At 41.6% G+C, this 26,044-nt stretch overlaps 2 protein-coding genes across 4 annotated transcripts; one reads left to right on the forward strand and one right to left on the reverse strand.

The window, feature by feature from the left end:
• Window positions 1–4,318, forward strand: cfap20 (cilia and flagella associated protein 20). Of its 3 annotated transcripts, none has more exons than XM_066674774.1 (7): window positions 1–103; window positions 345–564; window positions 1,253–1,332; window positions 1,508–1,619; window positions 1,736–1,924; window positions 3,087–3,197; window positions 3,317–4,318. In XM_066674774.1, exons 2-7 carry the CDS (start codon window positions 481–483, stop codon window positions 3,320–3,322), a joined length of 582 nt encoding a protein of 193 aa, XP_066530871.1. In that variant the 5' UTR covers window positions 1–103; window positions 345–480; the 3' UTR covers window positions 3,323–4,318. The 3 variants fall into 3 exon arrangements, with proteins under 3 accessions (XP_066530871.1, XP_066530869.1, XP_066530870.1); XM_066674772.1 differs by having other exon boundaries at window positions 3–250; XM_066674773.1 differs by having other exon boundaries at window positions 5–153.
• On the reverse strand, window positions 4,166–25,768 carry dgat1a (diacylglycerol O-acyltransferase 1a). Its single transcript, XM_066674771.1, has 17 exons — window positions 25,579–25,768; window positions 22,238–22,325; window positions 13,681–13,721; window positions 11,729–11,814; window positions 11,457–11,509; window positions 11,238–11,343; window positions 10,972–11,100; window positions 9,865–9,939; window positions 9,486–9,589; window positions 9,259–9,297; window positions 9,134–9,175; window positions 8,590–8,634; window positions 8,261–8,373; window positions 7,753–7,818; window positions 7,018–7,105; window positions 6,776–6,838; window positions 4,166–6,219 (listed from the first exon to the last, which is right to left on the reverse strand). Exons 1-17 carry the CDS (start codon window positions 25,725–25,727, stop codon window positions 6,058–6,060), a joined length of 1,449 nt encoding a protein of 482 aa, XP_066530868.1. The 5' UTR covers window positions 25,728–25,768; the 3' UTR covers window positions 4,166–6,057.
• Window positions 25,769–26,044: the final 276 nt, after the last annotated feature.

The raw sequence follows: 26,044 nt of genomic DNA on the forward strand, positions 1-26,044 counted from the left end.
GACATGGAAAGTGAACCGCGTCGGGTAACGTAGCAACACGGAGATGGTGAAAAGCCAGCGGCGAGGAAGATACACCGCTTTCGGAGAAAAGATTTGACAAGAAGTAACTGACAAACATCATCTAAATTACGCGTAGACACTGCGGTCGCGTGTGTAAGAAAACCTACCGCCTTTAACATCGAGTAACGTTACATTTACAGTACAAATAAAGTCAAAGAAAAGGGGACTGAGCACTATTCGGATTTCACTGGTAAACCATAGTCTCCGTTTGAAGCTGTGGGTATTCAAACGACATTTAAGACGTTATTTTAACCTTTAAACCGTCATTTCTGGTTATTTTTCAGTCGCGGAACTGCAGTGAACCTGCTGCTGCTGCACGGAGCGGTTTTGGGCGCCAGGGGCCAGGCTCGACCTGCTGTAAACAGAGAAGCCGTGTTTAATGCGCTGTTTCTGAAAACAGTTAGATTTTGGCGAGAAGTTATGTTTAAAAACACTTTCCAAAGCGGATTCTTGTCCATTCTGTACAGTATTGGGAGTAAACCTCTTCAAATATGGGATAAAAAGGTAAGCAACGCCACAAATGACAGTTGTGTAGTTAACGTTAAAGGTCTAATACACAACGTTTTTTCCTGTATTAGTGACGCTTGTGATTTTTAATCTTCAAAAAAACCTTCTAACCAGTTTTAATTAAAGTATTTGTAAATTAGGTCCTTTATTCTTTAGCCTTAAACGGACTTCTGTGGTTACTGTGCCTTTAACACTGATGTAAGTTATGTAAATGTTCCCTGTTTTGATGGATTGATCTGTCATTCACACTGCAGATCAGGCCAAACTACAGGAATGTGTGTGTGTGTGTGTGTGTGTGTGTGTGTGTGTATATGTAAATATGCCTAAATCTATGCCTCCATTCAGTACATACAGATCTATGAAAATACTATTAGTCCGCACAGCTATCCCCATGCATCTCTCTGTTATTCCCCTGCAGCCCCAAAGCCCTGACGTGCAAGCTGATATGATTGGTTCCTTAGATTTGTGACCTAAGAAACACTGGCTGTCTGAATTTGCCCCTTTGAGACTGTCTTTGGACCACTGTAGTTTCAAAGAGGAAATGGCTCTGACCACTTATTTCACTCATGATTCGTCTTCTATTGTATCAACAACACCACATTAAAATTAAAATAGTTATACACTTATTTTTCACTGGATGAAATGAAGCTTTCTTCAGCATAACTCGCATGAAATGTTCTTACAGGTGAGAAATGGACACATAAAGCGGATTACAGACAACGACATCCAGTCTCTGGTGCTTGAGGTGGAAGGGACTAATGTCAGGTAATAGTTACTGAGCCCTCATTTAAAACAAACTAGAACATAAATAGAGTGGTCTCAGATATTTGTACAGTTTTAAAAAGCCTGCATTTTAACAACTCTTTTCTGTAGTTAGTAGCCCTCATTACTGTGAATAAGACTCTGCTAAAGTTAACTGTGTTCTGATTCCCATCCACAGCACGACCTACATCACCTGTCCGGCAGATCCAAAGAAAACTCTTGGCATCAAACTTCCCTTCTTGGTGATGATAATCAAGAATCTCAAGAAATATTTCACATTTGAAGTTCAGGTACGGAGGACCCTCTGCATGTGAATGGAGCCTGTGCTTTTTGCTATCGCTTTTGTTTGACAGAGTAATGAAGAGCCACACGTTTAATCGCTGCTGTTTTTTTTGGCATATCTCAGCTGCTGGACGATAAGAACGTGAGGCGGAGATTTAGAGCAAGTAACTACCAAAGCACAACCAGAGTGAAGCCGTTCATCTGCACCATGCCCATGCGGCTGGACGACGGCTGGAACCAGATCCAGTTCAATCTGTCCGACTTCACAAGAAGAGCTTATGGCACCAACTACATCGAGACGCTCCGTGTACAGGTGGGCAGTGGAGGCTGAGAAGAAATGACTCCTGTAGATTATAGAAATGTAAATTATAGTGATTGTAGTCTGTAAGCCTAAGCAGTTATTTAAAAGAACTAGAGAGAAACACTGTGTCCCTAGCTCTGTCCACTCTCCTCAGGGTTTGAGTCTTAGAAGACCAATTTCAAACACTCCATCAGCTAAATATTTACCAACTATTGTGAGTTTCTTGTTTATAAGCAAGTTAACAGCAGTTACTGACCTCTGAAAATAGAACATAACACCCTAGCGGTAATTGTGTGGGTCAGAGTAGGTTGCGGCCTAGAAAGCCGCTTTGAGAGGTTATAAATAGCCTGTTTTCTTCTGACATTATGTAAAAGACAAAGCTTTTTGGTGTCATGCAAGTGCAGACATTTTGGAATAATATCATCGCATTTTTCTCTCAGTGTACAATAATAAAATAGAATTGCGGGATGATTCTGAGGGTACGTCAGTTTGCAGGATTGCTCTAATACCAGTAAAACATTGTAGATCACTAGAGCAGCTGAGGGCGGCAAGGTGGCGCAGCAGGGTTCGATTCCCGCTCTGGGTGACTGTCTGTGAGGAGTGTGGTGTGTTCTCCCTGTGTCTATGTGGGTTTCCTCCGGGTGACTGTCTGTGAGGAGTATGGTGTGTTCTCCCTGTGTCTGCGTGGGTTTCCTCCGGGTGACTGTCTGTGAGGAGTGTGGTGTGTTCTCCCTGTGTCTGCGTGGGTTTCCTCCGGGTGACTGTCTGTGAGGAGTGTGGTGTGTTCTCCCTGTGTCTGCGTGGGTTTCCTCCGGGTGACTGTCTGTGAGGAGTGTGGTGTGTTCTCCCTGTGTCTGCGTGGGTTTCCTCCGGGTGACTGCCTGTTAGGAGTGTGGTGTGTTCTCCCTGTGTCTGCGTGGGTTTCCTCCGGGTGACTGTCTGTGAGGAGTGTGGTGTGTTCTCCATGTGTCTGCGTGGCGACTCAAAAGTGTCAGTAAGTGTGAGTGCGTGAGTGAATGTGTGAGTGTGTGTTGCCCTTTGAAGGACTGGCGCCCCCTCCAGGGTCTGGAGGAAAACTGGACCCTATCTTTGTATATAATGTTTAATTTTTGATGCTGAACTCCATATTACAGAATCATCAAAAGAAACTAATGAGTGGCCATGTCCCTTTCAGATTCACGCAAACTGTCGTATAAGAAGGGTGTACTTTTCTGACAGACTGTACTCAGAGGACGAGCTCCCAGCAGAGTTTAAACTCTATTTGCCGGTGCAAAACAAAGCAAAGGTAAGTTTACAATGTGTGAATATGCTATTTCCTCATTATATTATGTAAAAAAGGTTTGTGGGAATAAACCAGTACATTGATGTTCACTAATGTCTCTTTCTGTTTTTGTCTTTTTACAGCAGTGAAGAGGCACTTATGAAGACCTTTCCTCATTCCTAACTTTTGTTCTATCTGCAGGTTTTCCACTCAAGCCACATTTCTAATAACCTCCTCTTTGCTTTGTATTTTTAATGTTATTTTGGAAACGTGATTAGTTTCTGTGTTTGTTCCCCATTAAATAAACATTTTATATGCACAGCATGAGTTTATCATGTAGAACTAAATTAAAATGGCGCTTTTCAAAAATGTAGCCAATAAGTCAAGACAGGCTCTGGATCTAATATATGTTTCTAGGAGAACCTAGCTAACAGGTAACGGTAGCTTTTACACAACCAAAGACATCTCACACATAATTTAAACCTTGTGGAATAGTTTAAAAAAATAAAAACTATGTATAATTTCTGGCATGGGGCGGCACGGTGGCGCAGCAGGTAGTGTTGCAATCACACAGCTCCAGGGGCCTGGAGGTTGTGGGTTCAATTCCCGCTCCGGGTGACTGTCTGTGAGGAGTGTGTTGTGTTCTCTCTGTGTCTGCGTGGGTTTCCTCCGGGTGACTGTCTGTGAGGAGTGTGTTGTGTTCTCTCTGTGTCTGCGTGGGTTTCCTCCGGGTGCTCCGGTTTCCTCCCACAGTCTAATAACACACGTTGGTAGGTGGATTGGCGACTCAAAAGTGTCCATAGGTGTGAGTGAATGTGTGTGTGTGTGTTGCCCTGTGAAGGACTGGCGCCCACTCCAGGGTGTATTCCCGCCTTTCGCCCAGTGATTCCGGGTGGGCTCTGAACCCACCGCGACCCTAAACTGGATAAGGGTTACAGACAATGAATGAATGAATGAATGAATTTCTGGCATGACATGAGAGACACAGTTAGTTAAGGGTTTTATTGAAGTGGAATGTCAGCTGCCACAATGCAGGGAATGTAGTACTGGATCTTCATTATCAAAACTTTCTCCCAGCCTCATCTGCATAAACGCTTTAATATTCAAGTCTGTAAACGACTTAACATTAAACACTGGGGGGAAAATTGTATACAGATGCCTCAAGAGCTCTTGTCAATACAAAAATATAAAAACGAATCTTGTCCGACTGCATTATAAAAGTCATATTTCTTTACATTTGGTAAATTATTTTTTTTCCTGACCACATACATTTGTCATGTTATACACACACACCACACACAACGTTGTTTTGAAGTGTGTGTGTATTCTGCAGTTTCTTTTTCATAAATAGACCCGGTTTAGAATCTGATATTTATACAAAAAGAGAAAATATAATTACTGTCAGATGGCAACAGCATGTGACAATGGAGCAGGAGTCTCCCATGAATACAAGTTACACGTACTCCATTTTATTTCCTTCAGTCAAATCTAACTGGACTGTGTGAAAGAAGTGTCAAGATGAGGGAGGCTCTGTAAATACAGGCTGTGGCCAAGTATCAAAATACAGTGCTGACCACAGAATGTGAAGCCTGAGTGAGTTTTAGAAACATTCTCATCTGATTAGTGTTTCAGGCACATGAAAATACAGCACAGTAAGATACAGCATGTTTCATTAGCATTGTAAGGGCATTGATTAATAATAATAATAATAATTATTATTAATATTATTTTGAGAATAAAGTCAACATTTTGACAGTATTATTAAAATAACATGATTAGATGAGAATACATTGAGAAATTCATAACATTTTGAGGACAAAGTTTTCAAAAAATATTCTATTTTTTAAAACTTTATTAAAATTTTTTGGAATAATTAATATACATTTTTTGGGGGGGTTATAAAATGGTCATATTACGAGAAAAAAGTAGCAATATTTAAATAGTAAAGACATAAAGTCATACATTTAATAATTATATCCAAGTAAATTAGCTACACTTTGGCTGCGAGTTGCAGGAGGCAGCGCTCTTTGTGTCCAAACTTAGGTTTAGATTTGGCAAAGATATATTTGTGTACAGTGTTTACGCTTCAGTAATATTATTTAATACTGCCACTGTTTCAGGAAATATGGCATTAACTTTGTTTATGAAATATTGCCACTTTTCTCATCATGCCTTTATTCTCAAAATTGATAATGATGTATTTTTCCCACTAATATGATACGGCCAATCTTTCACACAATTAGAGAGTGGATTGTAATAATAATAATAATAAATAAAAAATATCAGCTGTCACAATAATGCATTTTTGTGTTAAAACATACCTTATGCAATGTGTGTACGCAGATATGCACTTGAATTATCAGTCATTTATATATACTTCATGAAATAATAACTGATGTGAAATTAATCATTTTAAAGTCTTTAAAACTACATGCATTTGTTGGTAAAGTGCAAAAGAAAAAAAATGGAAAAGCCTTTGTATCAGTGAATAGCAAAACTATAAAAACAAAGTTGGCAATTAAACCATTTTACACAGTGCATGAAATGTTCAAGAACTTTTAACATTCAGAGAACGACGACGACACCAAAATGGGATCACATTTTTGGCACAAATGTACAAACCTTTGCATTGATCATAGTGCGAGAGTTTCAAGTAGGAAAATGTAAAAACAAGGCATTGCGATGCTGAGCGGCTTTGGCTGGGCAGTGTCTGGGGACGTTTGCACATTCTCCGAGCTCATAAAGTGCTTTAGAAAGGGACTGGCTAAAATCGCCATTGTTGCTTTGTTATTAAAAGGGTAAAAACTCCTTAAAAATCTTCTGTAATTCCCCTTCAAAAATAGGTTTCTCTTGAACGTCCAGTTCTTTGCTTATTACAGCAGGCTCAGTTAGTCCCGCCCTCTGACACACCTCCATAATGAAGGACATAGTAGTCGTGGACGTACATCAGAACGGCGATGGGCTGACCAATGATCAAAGAGATCCAAACGGCTGCGTTGCCATAGTTACCCCTCAAAAACCGGCCCACGAACAAGGCAAGGGGAATCTGAAACAACAACAAAAGCTTAAATATAACACATAACTGATATGTAACAATTATTTTTTTTTAATAAAGGCTATTTTTATAGAGTTTTTGGGAGTGTTCTGAGAAGGATTTAGACTTGAAATCAGAGCATTTCTGTGAACATTTGATGGCATGACAATGTCCGTGAGGTCAGGCACTAGTGATGGATGATCTGTATCATAAAAGCCACTCCAAGTGATCCTCAGGATATTGGATGGAGCTCCATCTCTTCAGAGAATACCCTTCCACTACTCTACAGCTGGGAGAACAGTGAAATAGACGGGTTTGGCTTGCGTTGCATCATGGGATTGCCTTCGCAGCAGAGGAATGGTTCAATGCTGCCTTAAAATTGGACCAGATTAAGATATCTCAGGAAGCATTATAATGAGGTGTCTAAGAATTGGGACGTGTTGGATGCATGCACACTACAACATAAAATGCTCTCTATGTAGACAGCTCATTTGGTTTTGGTACAGACCTATAATGCAGCTAACAATAATAATAACAACGACATTCATATCCAGGGATTGAGCCTTACCTGGGCCATCATTCCCATAAACGCCCACAGCCGGAACATCTTCAGTGGAACACTCACCAGGTACTAGAAGAGATTAAAAAAACATATCACAACACGTGTGGCCAGTGTTCCCCACAGTTCACATTGTGCTAAACTGAAATGGACAGTTATTTTATCATATGAAATACAGATATTAGTTACATTTGTGCAGTCAATAAATTCTGTGCTAGTGATTTTTTGACACCGTGGCTGTCTTTTCTGACCTCATGGAAGAAAGCTGAGACAAGGAAGACTGCTGTCTGAGCGGCCAGCTTGTTCATTCCTCTTCTCAGCATCGGTTTATAGAAATGTCTGAGGGAAATTAACAACCAGAGGCCAATAACTAAATGTAAAGCAATAGAAATACAATACAAACGTAAATAATAATTGTAGCACTGATATACAGGATGGGCCGTTTATATGGATACACCTTAATAAAATGGGAATGGTTGGTGATATTAACTTCCTGTTTGTGGCACATTAGTATATGGGAGGGGGGAAACTTTTCAAGATGGGCAGTGACCATGGCGGCCATTTTGAAGTCGGACATTTTGGATCAAACTTTTGTTTTTTCAATGGGAAGAGGGTCATGTGACACATCAAACTTATTGGGAATTTGCTGCTTGGTTTTAACATAACTTTGATAACCTTTCATGAGTTATTTACAAGTTTCTGACCACTTATAAAACGTGTTCAAAGCGCTGCCCATTGAGTTGGAATGTCAATGCAACCCTCTTCTCCCACTCTTCAAACACTGATAGCAACACTGCAGGAGAAATGCTAGCACAGGCTAGCATGGTCACCGTCATGGTCACCACCCATCTTGAAAAGTTTTCCCCCTCCCATATACTAATGTGCTACAAACAGGAAGTTAATATCACCAACCATTCCCATTTTATTAAGGTGTATCCACATAAATGGCCCACCGTGTACAACAGTGAGAGCAAACTCAGACTCACCGCAGGCACCATTTGTGAACAGGGATGTTCCAGTTTGCCCAAAAATAGGGGACAGTTTCTGAGTTCCTATGGATAGAAACTTTATTAAAGGCCCCTCTAGTGAAATCCAAGTCTTTAACCTTGTTTATGCACTAGAGGACATATCATGAGAGAATTAGTCAACATCATGGCTGAGCATTTCTGCTTTGAAACAGCAGCGTTCCAAAGACAGTCTCAAAAACACAGATAAAGACAATCAGGGTTTCATACGTCACAAACCTAAGGGACCAATCACAATCGAATTGAAGGGCGGGGCTTTAGAGCTGCAGGGGTTGGAGGTGGGTGGAAATGGAGAAGGGAACTAATTGCATAAATGTTGGAGTGTCTAATGTTTTAAGAATGTCCAAGTTCATGCCAAAATGCACAAGAGTTCAAGGACCTTTATTTTTAAAAGTTAACTCTTAAGAGGTTAGTGTTATTTACAGCAACAAAGTTCAAGTCCAGACCGACAACGAGACACTGAACTCACCACCAGTCTCTGTAAAACTCTCGGTCTCCAAACTGCATCAGCTCAGCCACAAAGTTCATGGAGGAGTGGAAAAACCAGTAGAAAAAGATGAGCCATATCAAATGATTGGGAACCTGGAGGAGAGGAAGAGACAATGGAAAGAAGAAGAGAGGAAGAGACATGGAGGAGTAGAGGAACATAGAAGAGATAAGTGAGGATGAAGGTGAGAAGTGGGTAAAAAGAGGAAGAAAACAATGAGAAGTATAGATGAGGTATTAAACACCATAATAACAAAGAGAATCATTACCAACACCAAACATCACAGAAACAACTGTAACTGCAGTACTCACAGCGAGCTTTAGGAGGCGCTCCACCATCCTGGACAAGTCCATGTCCTGTCAAAAGAGACACATTACCTCACTCTAAATGCTAAACCAAACACTCCAGAGCAGAGACAGAGCTCCTGCTCCATAAAATCACACCCATAATAATATTCTTATTATTTCTGCCCAGTTTTGGCCCAAATTAAGTCAAGCCTCAATATCTGAGTGGGGCTGTTAACATCCCATGGATACAACGCCCTTGGGCATAGTTAGTGGAGGAGAACACTAACTACGTCAGTGAAGAGATGCCTGTATTGGCTAGCTTTGCGCTAGTGAGTGAGTGAGGCCAGTTTTTTTTTTTTTTTGGATGCCTATGGCTTTGCTAAATTTATCACTTTTGAATGTAGACAGGCTTATAAAACTCCAGACTGTGTGGAGTTACTTATCAACCCTCACATCCACAGCTGGGCTACGTGTGAATATGAGTCTGAATAGTGCATGAATACAACACTGAAATATAGTAAGTTGTCATAGGAAAAATCATAGGAAGATAAACATAACGGGGCTTTACCTGAAACGGCTTCATGGAGTTCTGGACAGTGGGGACCATCCACTAGAAAACAGACGTACTGTTAGTAACAGAACACAAACTGACCACCAACGAAAATAATAAATAGTTACAGGGCCCAGACTCACCTGCTGTATCAATCCAACTTGCAACTGCATCAAAAATAGCTGTAATAAATATGGACCATTTTAAAATCATAATTTTTTAACACATATACCATACAGATATATACAGTCTGTAAATCTGAAAATTATTTATTTAAATTTAAATTAGAAATAAATAACATGAGAAATGATTCAAACTTAAAATGTAATGTAATTGTGATCATTTTTTTAAAAATTCTTAAAAGTGGCACCATTTCAAAAAGTCTCCTGAGCAGGAAGCGTTTGCGTATCCGTGGAGACCGGGGGAAGTTCAGCTCGTAGCACAGTGTTGGGGCGAACATGAAATAGTACATATCTAAAGACAAAGAGAGGAATTCACTGGAAGCCCTAAGTACAACAACATTTTAAAATACTGTATTTTTTTAAAAAGTAAAATCAAAATTGAGACACAAGATATTTTTAATGATATTCCACATCTAGGAACCATTGTAGAATAACAGACAATAATAAGAGTAAAACTATAACATAAATAACACAAAAGTTATGCAAACGTTGACCATAAGTTTTACAAAATGTGTAAATTAAAATGTACTATTTCAGCTTGTAAACAAATGTTTTCTGTTGTATTACCTCTGTGGGTGAGATTGCCAGGGTAGGTCACATGACTGTGTACTGCACTGCCATTGGCTCGGTGAACAGAGGGGCCTTCAGAGAAACAGGAAGAAAGGGCTTTTGCATTTAGAAAGAACAAAAAAACAAAACAACAAAGCTCCAACAGCAGATTGAAATATGGCAGAAATGTCTAAATACTTTTGACTACTGTCTATCCATAATTCAGGAATATTGTGTATATACATGAAGTGTATACATGTAAATGAAATAATTATATGATGTACTTGATATATGATTTCCTGTATACGATATTAAAATAACCAAACGGTGAAATGAGTCATCTCTCCAGCAGATGGCAGTGTTCTAAAGCCTAGGAACTCAAGATTATCTCCAGCACCACTGTGTGTGTGTGTGTGTGTGTTTGTTTGTTTGTTTGTTCATTCAGTTTACTCTGGAACGAGTGTTTAAATGTGCAAACACAGAAGGCCTTGCAGAGTAAATAAAAGTAAACAAAGCCATCATTTAGTCACACTTAATTTCCCTTGTTTTAAAGACTGCGGGTCACCAAATGTTTTCAGAGGAAAAATGCAGGTTCTTTATTCTCAGCAAAAGAGCAGAGGCAGCCCACATGACCTTACAAAAATAAATAAAATCAATTGGTGTAAATATATGTTGAATTTTATTCCGTATTAATGTGGACCTACAAAAAATATAATACATTTGCTAAGATGATGCTAACTGACTGTTCTGTGATTTTGAGCAAAATGCACTGTAAATACGTATAAATATACAGGTCCATATATGGCTTATAATAATAATAATAAAAAAAGCACAGAATATTTTTATAGGCTTTACGTTTCCAGCCCCTTATTAACACTATCACACGCCTCATTTCTGATTACGCAACTTTTTGTTATAGCAAAACTGCTGATAACAGGAAACTTCCTGATACCACGGAAAATGCTTTGATGAACAATTAATTTTAAACAGAAATATGCCATATATGTTTAGCGCGTATCTGTTTTATGTTTTTGTTGTTTTTGGACAAACTTAAAATATCTGCTGAATTTCTGATGTCCAGAGTATGTTCTGGTGTCTGTATTGAGGGGGTTAATTTGTACTCACAGGAGTTGGAGCGAGACATGGTGCGTGCTTTGGCCTGCCTCATCTCCCTGCACCATTTGTTAACATCCTTGTAGGAGAAGAGCTTCAGGAATACGATGGTGTAGACCCCCAGAGCATAGATCCCGCCGACTACAAAGAACAAATATATACAAAGTGTCCTTCAATAATAAAAAAAATTGATATTTCCAAAGAGAAACCTCTGAAGTCTAGCATGTAATAGCAGCGGTATAAATGTCAGTTGTAGTTGCTGGGATTGGTGATCTTACCTGGAGTCATGGAGCCTACGGTGAGGACGGTGGCTGAAGGAAAACACAGAACTGCCCCAAGATTAACGCAATGAAGGAATGTGCCTGTGCCCTCTGAGATAGTGCCCTGGAAAGAGTGACCGCCAGCGAAAAGACATCAAAAGGCTTGATGCGTCCTCTTAAAAGACACATTTCTACACACATTTTTATGGTCTTAAGTGATTTCTGTGTAAAACTCACCACAGCAAGCCTCCTCTCAGTGTACAGAGCTGCCATTATAAACACGTTGGACACTGCAACAACAAATACACACATCACATGTTACAGGAGGAAGCAGAATGAATAGGATTGGTTCTGAAATGTATAAGTGCATCAAATCCAGAAGCCAAAACAGAGAGAACAGCCATACAGAGGATCCAAACATGAACGCAGGTTTCAAAGTGGATGGTTTAAAGCAGGTTTTGGTGCATGAACAATCCTGTTTTTATTTTTAAACTGTCCTGTAGGATTACCGATAACAAGGCATGGAGCTGGCCAGCTGTACGGGTCCTTTAAGAACAGAGACACGACCTGGATGGGGTCCACCAATATCCCATATCTGTAGAGTTCAAAACATAATAACAAACTAATGTTAGAGACTTTTACTTCTACAGTCTATTCTTACTCAAAGCTGAATGCCTCGCCCCAAACTTTCTTTACTGCTTCCACTGTATTCAGGAGACTCGGGCCCAATCACATTTCTTATTTTTACACCTCGCCCCTTGGAACTGAGTTACATCATGCAGTGTTTAAAATCTTACCCTATGAAATGAGACAAACCTTCAAGGGCCTGATATGTCATCAGCAGCTCTGCCAGTCTGCAGTGATATCAGAGGAGTTGCTGGACTTTAGTTACATTTATGGAGTCATACACCTTTAGAAGTGTTCATCAATCGTATATCATCACCTCGCTCCTAACTCTCTGTGATATAAAGCTGAATTCAGCTTCTATTTGCCAGCAATTTACTTGAAATTATCAGTTCCAACTTAAATGTTGCAATAGGTCATGTACCAGAATGTAATTGCTTCATAATTTAAGGTGGAACTGGAAATTAAGTTATGTTTGTTATGAAGTAAAGGGACATAATACATTAAAACTACATTAAACTAAGACAATACACTGATTATCCTATTTTATTTTATTTTTTTAAGAATAAAAAACTGACATTAGTGTGTTTCTTTGATTGTTGCACCTTGTCCTGCCTGTGATTCACAAGGCATTAATAAAACCCTGTTTGAAGTGGGCCATATAGCCCTACCCCTCTAGTCAAACTAAATTGAGACCCCTTACCCCAAGGCAAGTTGGAGGGGTAGGGCTGTGGTTGGGGCAAAGGGTTCCATCAATTGCTCAGAGAACACTGACGTCTTCTTTGTTTGTTTGTTTGACTTGCAAATGTTTTTCTTTTGTGTCTATTTCCTTTTCTCAGTACGGGCCTCTTGACAGTGCCACATCCTTCCCCAAGGCCTTCTTCAGATTAATGGAAAATGTATTGGGAATGGTCCAATACTGAATATTTTTTAAAATATGTAGCTTAACATTGTGTCAAAAGCAGAACCTATTTTGTACCACAGAGAACTATTTTTTTTAAATGGTTCTATAGAGAAACAGATATGATTTCCATCAATCTGAAGAATGCTGCGGCACGGTGGAGCAGCAGGTAGTGTCGCAGTCACACAGCTCCAGGGACCTGGAGGTTGTGGGTTCGATTCCCGCTCCTGGTGACTGTATGTGAGGAGTGTGGTGTGTTCTCCCCGTGTCCGCGTGGGTTTCCTCCGGGTGCTCCGGTTTCCTCCCACGGTCCAAAAACACACTTGGTAGGTGGATTGGTGACTCCAAAGTGTCCGTAGGTGTGATTGTGTGAGTGAATGTTTGAGTGTGAGTGTTGCCCTGTGAAGGACTGGCGCCCCCTCCAGGGTGTATTCCCGCCTTGCGCCCAATGATTCCAGGTAGGCTCTGGACCTAGCGCGACCCTGAATTGGATAAGCGGTTACAGATAATGAATGAATGAAGAATGCTTTCAAAATGAACAGAATCCTTTAAACATGCAAATTATTCTCGGAGTGGTTGTGGTTCTATATAGAACCCTTGTTTTTAATGAAGAACCCTTGAAGAACCACCTTAAGAATGTATAAAACGGCTGTTTGAACTGGAAATTCGATAAAGACCTATCGCTTTTTGACAAGATGCTGTTTTGTATGGCATTACCTAAACAGTCACAATCTGCAGCTATAAAACCCAAGGCCACTGTAGTGGGAAGTTGCTTAACTGGGTTTTCATTGTATGTTGTAATGGCTGAGGTTACTATTTGACTGTGTAACTTCAGTTATGTGACTTAATCTTTGAATATTTTAACTAGATGTAAAACGCAGTATTGCAACATATAGCAATATTATGGTAAATTTAGGTGATCTTCCCCACACTTACTTTATAAGATTCTCCAGAAAAAGACGTGCATTGGACAAAACCTGAAAGAGAGAAAAACAAACTACTGTTAGTTTACAGACTGCTGTAGTTAATGATTATTTTCATTTGTGATTATCACAGTTTATCACAGTGGAGTTGTAGAGATCTTCATTATCACAGGGTGGAACTACTCAGGGATCAAAGTCTTCATAATACAAAGCACCTGGCTGCGTTATCAACTAATCCATCCTCCACCCGATATAGCAGCTGTAAAGGAGTGTACTCCGCTAAAACCATTACTTTCATTAAAACAATAGTTTTGCAACAAATACTATTTTCACAATTCACACAATTAACACATACAGGCTGCATATAGAAACCCAACTCATTTTTAATAGTTTTTTTTTTTGTGATGTCATTCATCCACATAATCATGCTGAAGTTATTAGGATTGTTTCCCCTTGATCTGTTTTTTGAATGAGGCACAACGCACATCAGTAAATCACAGATGAAACCAACTGCAAGCATAGTTAGATCGACTCAGAACTCTACAGGGCTGTGTCAATAGTTTTGGTGCTACCCAGTAAACATTTAGCCGTTGATTCAACGTTGAAATAACGTAACGACTACCGTCTAATCAACGTTCTCTTAAGGTTGAGAATGAAAGTTGAAAAGACGTCCAAACACAGACGTTGAAAAGACGACTATTAGACGTATTTTGGACGTCCATTGACGTTATTAATTGGTCCCGAAATAAATGACTTGTATAAAACGCATTTTGGACGTCCACTGACGTTATCGATTGGTCACCACTTAACTAACTTATTAAGATAAATTTTGGACGTCCATTGACGTTTAAAATATGTCCTTGACAGACAGACTACTTTTTTTTTTTGAACATCCAGGGACATTCCTTGTTTACTGGGTAACTGGTGGATACTTCAAGGGGTTAGATTTTAAGACTGATCAAAGTGATTTTAATTGTTAGGGGTCAGCCATGTGCAAAGGATTTAAACAATATAAGTGTACTCTTCTATTGCGTTTTGGACCAATACAGTTATATAATTACTACATCTACCCTCATTAAGTTCAATGATCTGTTTAAATGTACCTTGGCTATGTTTAAAACAGGTTTAAATATAGAATCACTGATATATCCAGGCCACTAGGTGTCATAAAGTGAAGACAAATCATTGCTCTTTTAATTGACAGGTTAAAAGATTTCAGAGAGGGTTTTTTTTAGGAAGTAATGTAATAAAATTTGAATTTAAAAATGAGACTAAAACATCTATTGATTTCAATACTTAACTAAACTAGCGGTACCAGTGGGCCTCCAGCCACATTTAACCTCTTGGTATAAGCCTCCATCACAGCACTATCTGTTTAATATGCAGTGAATGGGGAGAAATAAACATAAAGCTTCCGTTATCAGCAGAATAACACCAAGTGTAGAGAGCAGGAAACAGTGTAATAAAAAGGGAAGGTGTGTGATGTCTTTAACACGGCTGTGGCTGCAGGGTATGTGGGTACTGTGTGTTGGGCACACTGCCAATCTCCAGCCTGACCTCAATACCTCAGCACACACACACAAGTCATAGTGATTACCCAAAAACCTCAGGCCTCCTTTAAACTCACACCTTATACATTCACATGAGGGTCTATTCTCATGTCAAACCACCAACAAACAGCTGGATATTTACCATCTTTTGAAGCTCAAAAGCAGTGCAATAATAAAAGGCTCCTACTATCAGAGATTTAAGGTAATACCATAGTAATATTAATAAAACACCTTTAAAATAAAGAAGCCACCTAAATTTTCAGTTCCTTAAAACAAACTTTCCTCTAGTGATTCCTCTTCACGTTATGAAACAGTCATTACACTGACACCTAGTGTCCTGGAGGCCTCTTAATCAAGGCTGTCTTCATGTGAGGGACCCGCTCTAGGAAGCATAAACTGGAAAATTTAGTGACCACAACAATATTTGATTCTTCATCTCACAAGTGTTGTAAAAAATGTACATTTTGGTGACAGAAATGACTTAATTCTCCATTAGATTAAGGATGTAGCATCTACGTATTTCTGATTAGGTCCCAAATCTCAGTCCGAGTCATTTAATATTGTGTATTTTCCAGTATTGTATGTCGATCCAGTACTTGTATTTTTCTAGATGATTCTGTTGCACAATGCACACTTCAAATACATTATAGCTATTAAAATCATTCCATCCATCCATCCATCCATTATCTGTAACCCTTATCCAGTTCAGGGTCGCGGTGGGTCCACAGTCTACCTGGAATCATTGGGTGCAAGGCTGGAATACACCCTGGAGGGGGCGCCAGTCCTTCACAGGGCAACACACACACTCACACATTCACTCACACACTCACACCTACGGACACATTTGAGTCGCCAATCCACCTACCAACGTGTGTTTTTGGACTGTGGGAGGAAACCAGAGCACCTGGAGGAAACCTTCACAGACACAGGGAGAACAAACCAACTCCTCACAGACAGTCACCCGGAGCGGGAATTGAACCCATAACCTCCAGGCCCCTGGAGCTGTGTGACTGCAACACACTTCAGTAGTGAATCTAGAACACTGAGAAAATCACTTATATAATCACAGTGTAAACATTTTAAACGCTGCAAACCGCTCTCTCTGTTTACGATTTAATTGCTGACATAAAACAAAGGATTGGGCTATGGTTTGCGTATAAATAAAACCAATACAGACCAGTTAAAAAGCCTTCATCTGCCCAGCTACCGATTTTTAGATCGGATCGGAACGTCCCTACATCCAAGGGTAAAAAGTTTCAGTTTCAATTAATGCTTCATAAAAAATTAAAAATCAACAGGAATCAAACCCCACAACCTCATTGGCTCAGCTTCTTTTTTATCCCATGTGATAATCCCTCCGAGGACCGCCCCCTCTCCACCAGCTCCATTTTCCCCCAGAATCTCCAAATACCAGCAGTTTCCCACTTAACGTCCATAATTATTCATCACAGAGGCACAAAGCATGCTGGGACTTTGTGAGAATCCCGGAGAGTAAATCAGTGTGATCTTGTTTCAAAGAGTGGATTAATATTGGCTCTGAAACTGTGCTTCTCTCTGTGCCGCCGCTCCACTTTTCTCCTCTGCGCACTTCAAGGCGAAACGGCTGGGGTTTTTTTAGCCATGTGGCACTTTCAAGCATCCATTAAAGTTCCCCTTTGAAAACGTTTAAGTTTTGATTAGAGTTCAGAGCTCCAAGAGATGCCTCAGGACTCAGAGAGGGACGAGAACTTAAAGAGATTCTCCTTAAAGAGCCCAGGGCTAAATAAGCTTGGAATCATTCATAAGTCATCAAATCCAATCTGGTTGTAGTCCCAGACCATGTGTGTGTCGACTTGTGTGTTGCGTTTGTTGATGTACCTTTAAGACATATGTAAATGATCCACGTTCTGATTGGTTGTCTTGTCCATAAAGCCGACCAAACTGAATCCTTCCTTATAGTGGGCGGGGCTAAACCAATGTAGGCTGAATAGGTAGAAGAATGTAAATGTATTGATTGTGTGACATCACAAAAACAACACATTTATAAATGAATTGTTGAATGATAGTGTAAAGCCTATTCGAGTGCTGCACACGCCATGCTCACAGTGACACAGACGGCATGTTGTGACAGTTTCTGGATTCTCAGTGGACAGCCTGTGAAGTCAGTCAGAAGTCACTGGGTGAGAGAGTGGGGGAAAGGCTGAGGAGGTTATAAGGGGGTGCTGTTGGAGTTTGTCTCTGTTAGTTAGTCCCCTTTCACCCCGTTCTCCAGGTATGATCTGGGTGCTGGATCATTATCAGCGCTACAGTTACACTGATGTGGTGGTGGCGTGTTGGTGCGTTGTGCTGGTTATGAGTGGATCAGACACAGCAGTGCTGCTGGAGTTTTTAAACAGCAACAGATGAGCTGTAATGTGTATAAAACCCGTTCAGTTTGAAAGCTCAGAGTGATTATTATTGTGTCCTAAAACACGTAAGCTAGTCTGTCAGACCTGGGTGTGTTATGAGCAAATTTTGCTAATGTATTTTCATAGAAACAAATTGAGCTATTTGGGTGACTATTGACAACCAGTGTTTGTTAGCAACATTAGCACTGCAGCTTTTGTTCTAAACTAATGACGCAACATTCTGACTCATTTTTGGCCAGTCAACCACCTCTGGGGTCAGCAGAATATCATGTCCATTAGGATTTCCCAAGAACTATCCCTTTAACTTATTATTAACCCTTTAACTTATGTCAATGTAACATGTTTATTTAAAGCATGCCTATTGGTCAGGAAATGTCCACACCATATGAAAAGCAGCTGTTTTTGTTTAAGAAACACCCCTGAAAACCCCTGGAAAAGGGAGAAAACTTGTCGTACATCAGCTCCTTGGCTGTGAGAGAATTGAAAATACAGACTCAGGAGAAATGGCATCTAACTTCCTTTATGTCAGTCTGGGTGAAACAGGAAATGTCATTCTACAGAGGGTTGTTGCTGACAAAATATGATCTACACACACTGCTGTGTTGGCATGTGTGTGTGTGTGTGAGAGAGAGAGAGAAAGAGAGAGAGAGAGAGAAAGAGAGAGAGAATGAAAAAAAAAGCTAGCTATTTATCAAGCATTGCCCATCTGTAAAATAAGAAAGTCACTTTAATGTCATCCAAGCCACAGCTTTCACAATGGAGTTCATGCTCTTGTGCAGTTGCACCACTCCTGCATTTCATTTAAGGGTCATGACAGACACCCAATAAACCTAGAGAAAGTTCAAGCACTTAAAAAGTACATTATATATTTTTAATCACTGCCAATTCCACCTGATATCTGCGTATCCCCCAGTCAACCTTTTCCAACTGTCAACAACAACCTGTAAGGTCAATAAACAGCTCAGCACACTTGGAGGAGCACACTAACTGCCCAACCCTGCTAACCATCAGCAGTCCACGTTAGCTAGCATCATGGTGAGTGCTTTATACCTCATAAATGTTGAAACTGGCTGGTCAAAGGACTCTATTGGAATCCTTTTATTTTAAGAGTGTTGATTACAACTTGTTTGAAAGGGTTAATCAGCACTGTGATCTAGAGATGGGACAGGTCACAGATGTTTATCTCCTCACCACTATTTTCTATTATAAAGCTATATACTGTGTTATAAACCCATCCCTGGCTCAGTTCTTGTACCTTTGTACCAGGGGTCATGCTTAGGTTCCACCGCTCAGATCCACTGTGTGAAAGTCAGAGACCACCTTTTATTTATTTCATTCTCCGTAACTTTTTTGCCCACAGATTTTAAAATGTGGTTGGACATCCCCTTTATCTTTTGCCATGTATATTTATATGCTTAATCCCAATCTTCTTTACAATCACTAATCATCAGGAAGTCCCCCAGACAGGCAGCTAGTACCCTGCAATCAGAGACAACCTTTGAGGGTGAAGCCTAACCTCCTCATTAGTTTTCAAAGTGCAGGTTCTGCAGTGCAGGGCCCGGAGTAGCAACGACAGAGGCTGTGTTCTCCCTATTACAGTTCAGTGAAGCATCACAATGATATCTGAAGTTGTAATTTCAGGGTAAAAATACTACCTAATGTTGCTTTAATAAGATTTTTTAGACTGGTAGGTCAGGGCAGGAAAAGCACAGTGTGGGTTAATGCTTGAGAACCAGGGTTAGAAAGTTTTCTGAAAGTAGCACAACAGTGTGTGTGTGTGTGTGTTTGATGAATATTGGCATCCCTCCACCTGGCTTTAAATACACACAAAGTGAGAGCTGAACAGCACAGACAAAAATAACCACTATTACCCTGAAGAAGTTTAGAGCCATTGCCAGGTCCAGGCGAGGGTATCATTGCACTGCCTCCAACAAACAAACTGCCTCATTCAACCCCAGAGGAGTCAGGTGTGTTTATTTACTACAGAAACAATCTCTAATTCTCTGGGAAGACTTTACATTGGACGTCAGAACATTCCGGTGAGGATTTGATAGAAAATAGCCACAAAACCATTAGTGAAGTCAGATACTAGTGCGGTTAACATTGCACTGAATAGTAGAGCAGAATGCACAAAGAATGTGAATTGCAATACTGTTGGGGCAGGGTTGAGAAACACTGCCCTGTGCCATAAAGCCTGACACAATCAACATTTGACCTACAATGATGCTGTTTATTGTCACTTTACTGCCAGGCTTCTGCAACGATCGCGATATTACGCTTCTCACACTGGGTCAGCGGCACATAGACGGACGAGAACTATGACAAGAAATGTACGTTTAAGCAACAGAACGTGAGAAGGAATGCATTATGACGAATGACGTAAATAACATCATCGCTGTGATCGGGTCTCCGTTCTGAGCTGAAGCTGAGCACAGTATATCATCATAACTGTGAAATTATTCCCAATATATATATGACCCTCTATTGAATTTGTACAGTTATGCAAATTATAGTTAACGGTAAGTAAATAAGTCCCTTTCTAAACAAAAAATATTTCACAATCACCTTAAAAAAGGGTTCTAACACAAACAGAGTACAATCCTCAGCACAGAGTCAAACACCAGGGAGACACCAGATGAGCCAAAAGAGTCCAGAGCAGCATCTGGTTAGTTTCAGTTACCTGTCAGGGCCTTATTCACAACAGGCATTTCCACTGTAAATTATGCAACAACTCACGAATGTAACTCTGCGTTATTTACAGTGGAAGAAAGGCACCAAATACAACGCAATTTACAAAACAGACATCGCACTGACTGAGACACATTCAAACCTGTGTAATATACTCAGCGGTGCCTGAATAGTGTCTGAAATGCCATAAATGCTATGTACTGTAGCAGTATTCTCTCAATCATTTGTATTGTTAGTTCGCGGCCTGATGGGGATCCTTCAAATATTCTCCTGCTCTTTCTTCATTGTATTTTAACAGTTGCGTTGTATAAAAATGACTGTTTTTCTTTAAAAAAAAAAAATTAAACAATATTAGCCCTTACTTAGCCCCAACATTAGTTCCTACATTGCGTCGTAAAACCGATTTTCGGTGTAAGTCGGAAAATACGTACATACAAGCCTGTCTCAAATCATACATTTGTATGTTATTACATATTTTAATAAATTTGCTAGTGATCGACTGATATATCAGCCAGCCGATTAATTGGCCGATTTTTGGCATTTTTTATAAAATCGTCATCGGCCGATATATTAGCGCAAGAGGCTGATATTTACACAATGCACACAAGCAATGCTGTGGGCAGCTCATTCTGGCCGTTAGAGCAACCCTTGCGTCCATTTTGCCATCTTACAGGCAGACATCACTGAGCACAATGTTTCAAAGCTTAGATGCCTTTTACTAGTTACATTTCCCCCACTGAGGGCATTTAAATGCAGCAGGGGGTGTGGGGGAGGTTGCTTCGCTCTACAGCCAATCAGAGTACAGCTCTCGCATTTTAACATGTCAGTCATTTAAAGGAACACTGTACTCAGTGAGAAACAAGTGTAAACATCAGAAATAAACTCAGTACATCAGAATAAAACACAGGGTTTTTAATGTTTGGTGAGGGGTAAATGGCCACTTGGTGAGGGACAGGAGACGAGTTTCTCATAGAAAGTAAAGAAAAACACTAAGATGTTGACATTAGGTACAAGATATGTACACTGTATTTTTACAGTAAAAGTAACCATTTTCCTTAAGGAGAGCTTGGGGTCTAAAGAGACACCATCAACTCCAAATTTTACCTGATGAAAATAGACCCCTGGAGACACAAGTTTTAAAAAAAAAACGTAATGGGACTTCACTTCATATGTATTTCAGGACTGTAAATGGCTTCTTTTACAAATTTGAAGGGTTTTCTGTAAAAATAAATCATGATAATGTCTCTTGTTTATTCAGTGCCCGAGGAATGGGAATATCGGCTTTATATAACGGCCATCGGCCACTGCTGCTGTCTAAAGATCGACATCGGCAATCAAAAACCCATATCAGTCGATCACTAAAATGTACTATATATTATTAGTAGTATTTTCATATACATTTAATGTTTTTATATATTTATATACATTAGGTTTATTCTAATTTTATATTATTCCAGAGCAAAAATTGCTGGAGTGATCACAGATGATTTGCTCATATAGCTCTAAACGTTGTAATTAAAGGCTAGCGAACGTTAATGTACCAGCCTCCGAATGTGTGATGTACTTCTCACTCAAAGTGTGTTTCAAACACTATTAGGTAACAGGTTCCTTCATGTCTAAACTCTTCCGTCTAACTCAGGAGACAACAAAGGACCCAGAATCTACCACTGACCATGCTTACCGCAAAGGGACTATATTGCGTGGCGGAAGAAATCTTTATTGTAAACAATTTTACAATAAACTTCGCAACATATTCATTTGTTATTTAAACCTTGTTGTATTTTATTCTATTATATTTTTTTTGTCATTTTATAAAAGCAAGAAGCCACGAGAGTCTATGCATTACCATGGCTTTAATACAGATAAGGACGTTTTACGTACTTTGCTTCATGTCATGGTTAAGAACATGAGAACGCGAGAACGTTCTCAGGCACGGGGCACTTACCAGCATGACGACACACCAGTTGAGAATTCCCCTGTAGTTGCTGTAGCCGCTCTCTGAGCTGAGGAGGGACTCTTGGAGCCGATGGCAGCTGAAGAGAAAAGAGACACAGACATATTTAATTTGTCATTTATTTCACCAACAGCTCCTGAGCCAATGGTTGTCCTCTTGATTTGCATTCACTTTTACCATTCTTATGCAAATGAGGACACGGATGAGTAACTCATTTGATGTGTACGTTTGCACCCGCCCGTGTCCATAACACTGACCCTGAATACAGACACTATTCACCAAAGACCACCAAGTATCTTAAAGGCATCCTTTAATCCGGCAGCCCTCCATGTGTCGAAACATCCTCAGTGCAGTTAGAAATCTGTGGATGGGGATCTTATGAAATACCGATTGGAAAACTGAGAGCATTTTGTATTGGGAAAACTCTAGAACTCTAATGTTGCTCAAGTCCAGAACATTTTCATTAGATCTCAAGTGGTGATATGCCAACAATTGGTCAGAGTTGAGATCACACTTTAATAGTGTAGAAATGTGTTGATATTCCAGGTAGGCTCTGGACCCCCTGCGACCCTGAACTGGATAAACGGTTACAGATAATGAATGAATGAATGAAATGTGTCGATATGGAGCTGTATTAACTCTGGTGTTATTAAAATTGTTGGAATATTAAACAAAGTATATAAACATGTCTTGACATTGAAAGCAGTTCACTCTTTTCCAAAATACATTCACTCATTGTCTTTAACCGTTTATCCAGTTCAGGGTCGTGGTGGGTCCGGAGTCTACCCGGAATCACTGGGCACAAGGCGGGAATACACCCTGGAAGGGGTGCCTGTCCTTCACAGGGCAACACACACTCTCACACCTATGGACACTTTTGAGTCACCAATCCACCTACTGGAGCACCCGGAGGAAACCCACACAGACACAGAGAGAACACACCACACTCCTCACAGACAGTCACCCTGAGGAAACCACACAGACACAGGGAGAACACACCACACTCCTCACAGACAGTCACCCTGAGGAAACCACACAGACACAGGGAGAACACACCACACTCCTCACAGACAGTCACCCTGAGGAAACCACACAGACACAGGGAGAACACACCACACTCCTCACAGACAGTCACCCTGAGGAAACCACACAGACACAGGGAGAACACACCACACTCCTCACAGACAGTCACCCTGAGGAAACCACACAGACACAGGGAGAACACACCACACTCCTCACAGACAGTCACCCTGAGGAAAGCACACAGACACAGGGAGAACACACCACACTCCTCACAGACAGTCACCCTGAGGAAACCACACAGACACAGGGAGAACACACCACACTCCTCACAGACAGTCACCCTGAGGAAAGCACACAGACACAGAGAGAACACACCACACTCCTCACAGACAGTCACCCGGAGGAAACCACACAGACCCAGGGAGAACACACCACACTCCTCACAGACAGTCACCCTGAGGAAACCACACAGACACAGGGAGAACACACCACACTCCTCACAGACAGTCACCCTGAGGAAAGCACACAGACACAGAGAGAACACACCACACTCCTCACAGACAGTCACCCGGAGGAAACCACACAGACACAGGGAGAACACACCACACTCCTCACAAACAGTCACCCGGAGGAAACCACACAGACACAGGGAGAACACACCACACTCCTCACAGACAGTCACCCGGAGGAAACCACACAGACACAGGGAGAACACACCACACTCCTCACAGACAGTCACCCGGAGGAAACCACACAGACACAGGGAGAACACACCACACTCCTCACAGACAGTCACCCGGAGGAAACCACACAGACACAGGGAGAACACACCACACTCCTCACAGACAGTCACCCGGAGGAAACCACACAGACACAGGGAGAACACACCACACTCCTCACAGACAGTCACCCGGAGGAAACCACACAGACACAGGGAGAACACACCACACTCCTCACAGACAGTCACCCGGAGGAAACCACACAGACACAGAGAGAACACACCACACTCCTCACAGGCAGTCACCCGGAGGAAACCACACAGACACAGGGAGAACACACCACACTCCTCACAGACAGCCACCCTGAGGAAACCACACAGACACAGAGAGAACACACCACACTCCTCACAGACAGTCACCCTGAGGAAACCACACAGACACAGAGAGAACACACCACACTCCTCACAGACAGTCACCCTGAAGAAACCACACAGACACAGAGAGAACACACCACACTCCTCACAGACAGTCACCCGGAGGAAACCACACAGACACAGAGAGAACACACCACACTCCTCACAGACAGACTCAATCGAACCCACAACCTCCAGGTCCCTGGAGCTGTGTGACTGCGACACTAACTTGCTACATTGTGGTTTTATTAATCTATAATTATATTTTGCTTTGCATCATTTAAACAATTTTGTATTTGATTTGAATAAACCCTGTTCAAAGGGGGCAGCACTACAGGTGCAACAGGTGTCACAGCCACACAGCTCCAGGGTTCCTGGGGCCCTGGGGTCTAACCTGGCCTTGGGTCACCGTCTATGAGGAGCGTAGTGTGTTCTCCCTGTGTCTGTGTCAGTTTCCTCCAGGTGCTCCAGTTTCCTCCCACTGTCAAAACACTTGACGCTACACAGACGTGAGTGTGTGAAATTGACCTCAGACTGCCCTGTAATGGACTGGCGCACAGTCCAGGGTGTGTTACCTGCCTTGCGCCTAGAGATTCCAGGTAGGCTCTGGACCCAGCGTGGCCCTGAAATAACTGACTGTTTAAAGGCATCTGTACATTATACACTAGGTTCTTCAGGTGGTGTTTCTAAGGGAAATGAGATACAGGGGCATGAGGAAACATAAAACTAAACCTTTTCCTGTGAAAGTAGGACTCCTAACAACCACGCCAGTCCAAACCGGTCCCCATCACAGCTTTGGGGTTGGGTTTCTAAGAGAAAGCAAGTGCATTTTACAGGGAACATGCCCCTGCACCTTTACATACAACATCAACAAAGCGTGACCTTTGGCCAGGTGTCGTAACGTTTGCATTCCACTGCATAGAGTTTGTTTACCCTGAAATACAAGCCCATCCCAATTAGCCCAATTAGCTATATACAGGTCCTACATCATCAAATAAGACCCCTGATGTCCCACATTGCCTTCTGTACTCAGAGAATAACAGCTAATGATATACAACTGATGCCTTGGATCTCCTGAATAAATGCTACGCAAATAGTACGCACACATATGCCGTGCTGCATGCAGCCCACCTCCTGACATCGTGACCCCCTCGGCTGTGTGTGTGTGTGTGTTTACCTGAGTCGGTCTTTGAGCCCGTCGCTCGCGCTGCAGTGCGCGCGCGCCGTCGCCGCTTTGCCGCCGTTTTGCTGCCTCGCGCTCTCCGCGGAGGTGATGGTGGTCCTCCGCCTGCGCGTTGCGGCGCATCGCTCGGTTCGGTCGCCCATCTTTCTGCTCTAAGTGAACGCCGAGCGGCACATGGCGCAACTGCGCGAGTCTCTCGTGCCCTCCGAGCCGAGCCGAGCTTTAACATCTGAGTCAGAGAGTCAGAGAGGGAGGGGGGAGAGGGAGGGGGGAGGGGGTGTGACAGAATCGAGGAGGGAGGGGGGAGGGGGTGTGACAGAAGCGAGGAGGGAGGGGGGAGGGGGTGTGACAGAAACGAGGAGGGAGGGGGGAGGGGGTGTGACAGAAACGAGGAGGGAGCCTTCACCAGAATCGAGCCGGCGACGCTGCGCAGTTGTGGGAGGAGGGCACGCGCATGTCT

Source organism: Hoplias malabaricus, chromosome 6 (assembly GCF_029633855.1).
Source record: "Hoplias malabaricus isolate fHopMal1 chromosome 6, fHopMal1.hap1, whole genome shotgun sequence".
Taxonomy (NCBI): Eukaryota; Metazoa; Chordata; class Actinopteri; order Characiformes; family Erythrinidae; genus Hoplias; species Hoplias malabaricus.

What these genes read in the sequence shown, in the direction of transcription:
- dgat1a (XM_066674771.1), bottom strand. Translation starts at nt 25,727, where the DNA reads ATGGGCGACCGAACCGAGCGATGCGCCGCAACGCGCAGGCGGAGGACC. An exon ending in AGCTCCATGCCTTGTTATCG is followed by an intron (nt 11,510 to 11,728) that starts GTAATCCTACAG and finishes TTGTTGTTGCAG; the next exon opens with TGTCCAACGTGTTTATAATG. An exon ending in TTATGGGAATGATGGCCCAG is followed by an intron (nt 6,220 to 6,775) that starts GTAAGGCTCAAT and finishes TTGTTGTTTCAG; the next exon opens with ATTCCCCTTGCCTTGTTCGT.
- cfap20 (XM_066674774.1), top strand. Translation starts at nt 481, where the DNA reads ATGTTTAAAAACACTTTCCAAAGCGGATTCTTGTCCATTCTGTACAGT. An exon ending in TTCAAATATGGGATAAAAAG is followed by an intron (nt 565 to 1,252) that starts GTAAGCAACGCC and finishes ATGTTCTTACAG; the next exon opens with GTGAGAAATGGACACATAAA. An exon ending in GTGGAAGGGACTAATGTCAG is followed by an intron (nt 1,333 to 1,507) that starts GTAATAGTTACT and finishes TCCCATCCACAG; the next exon opens with CACGACCTACATCACCTGTC.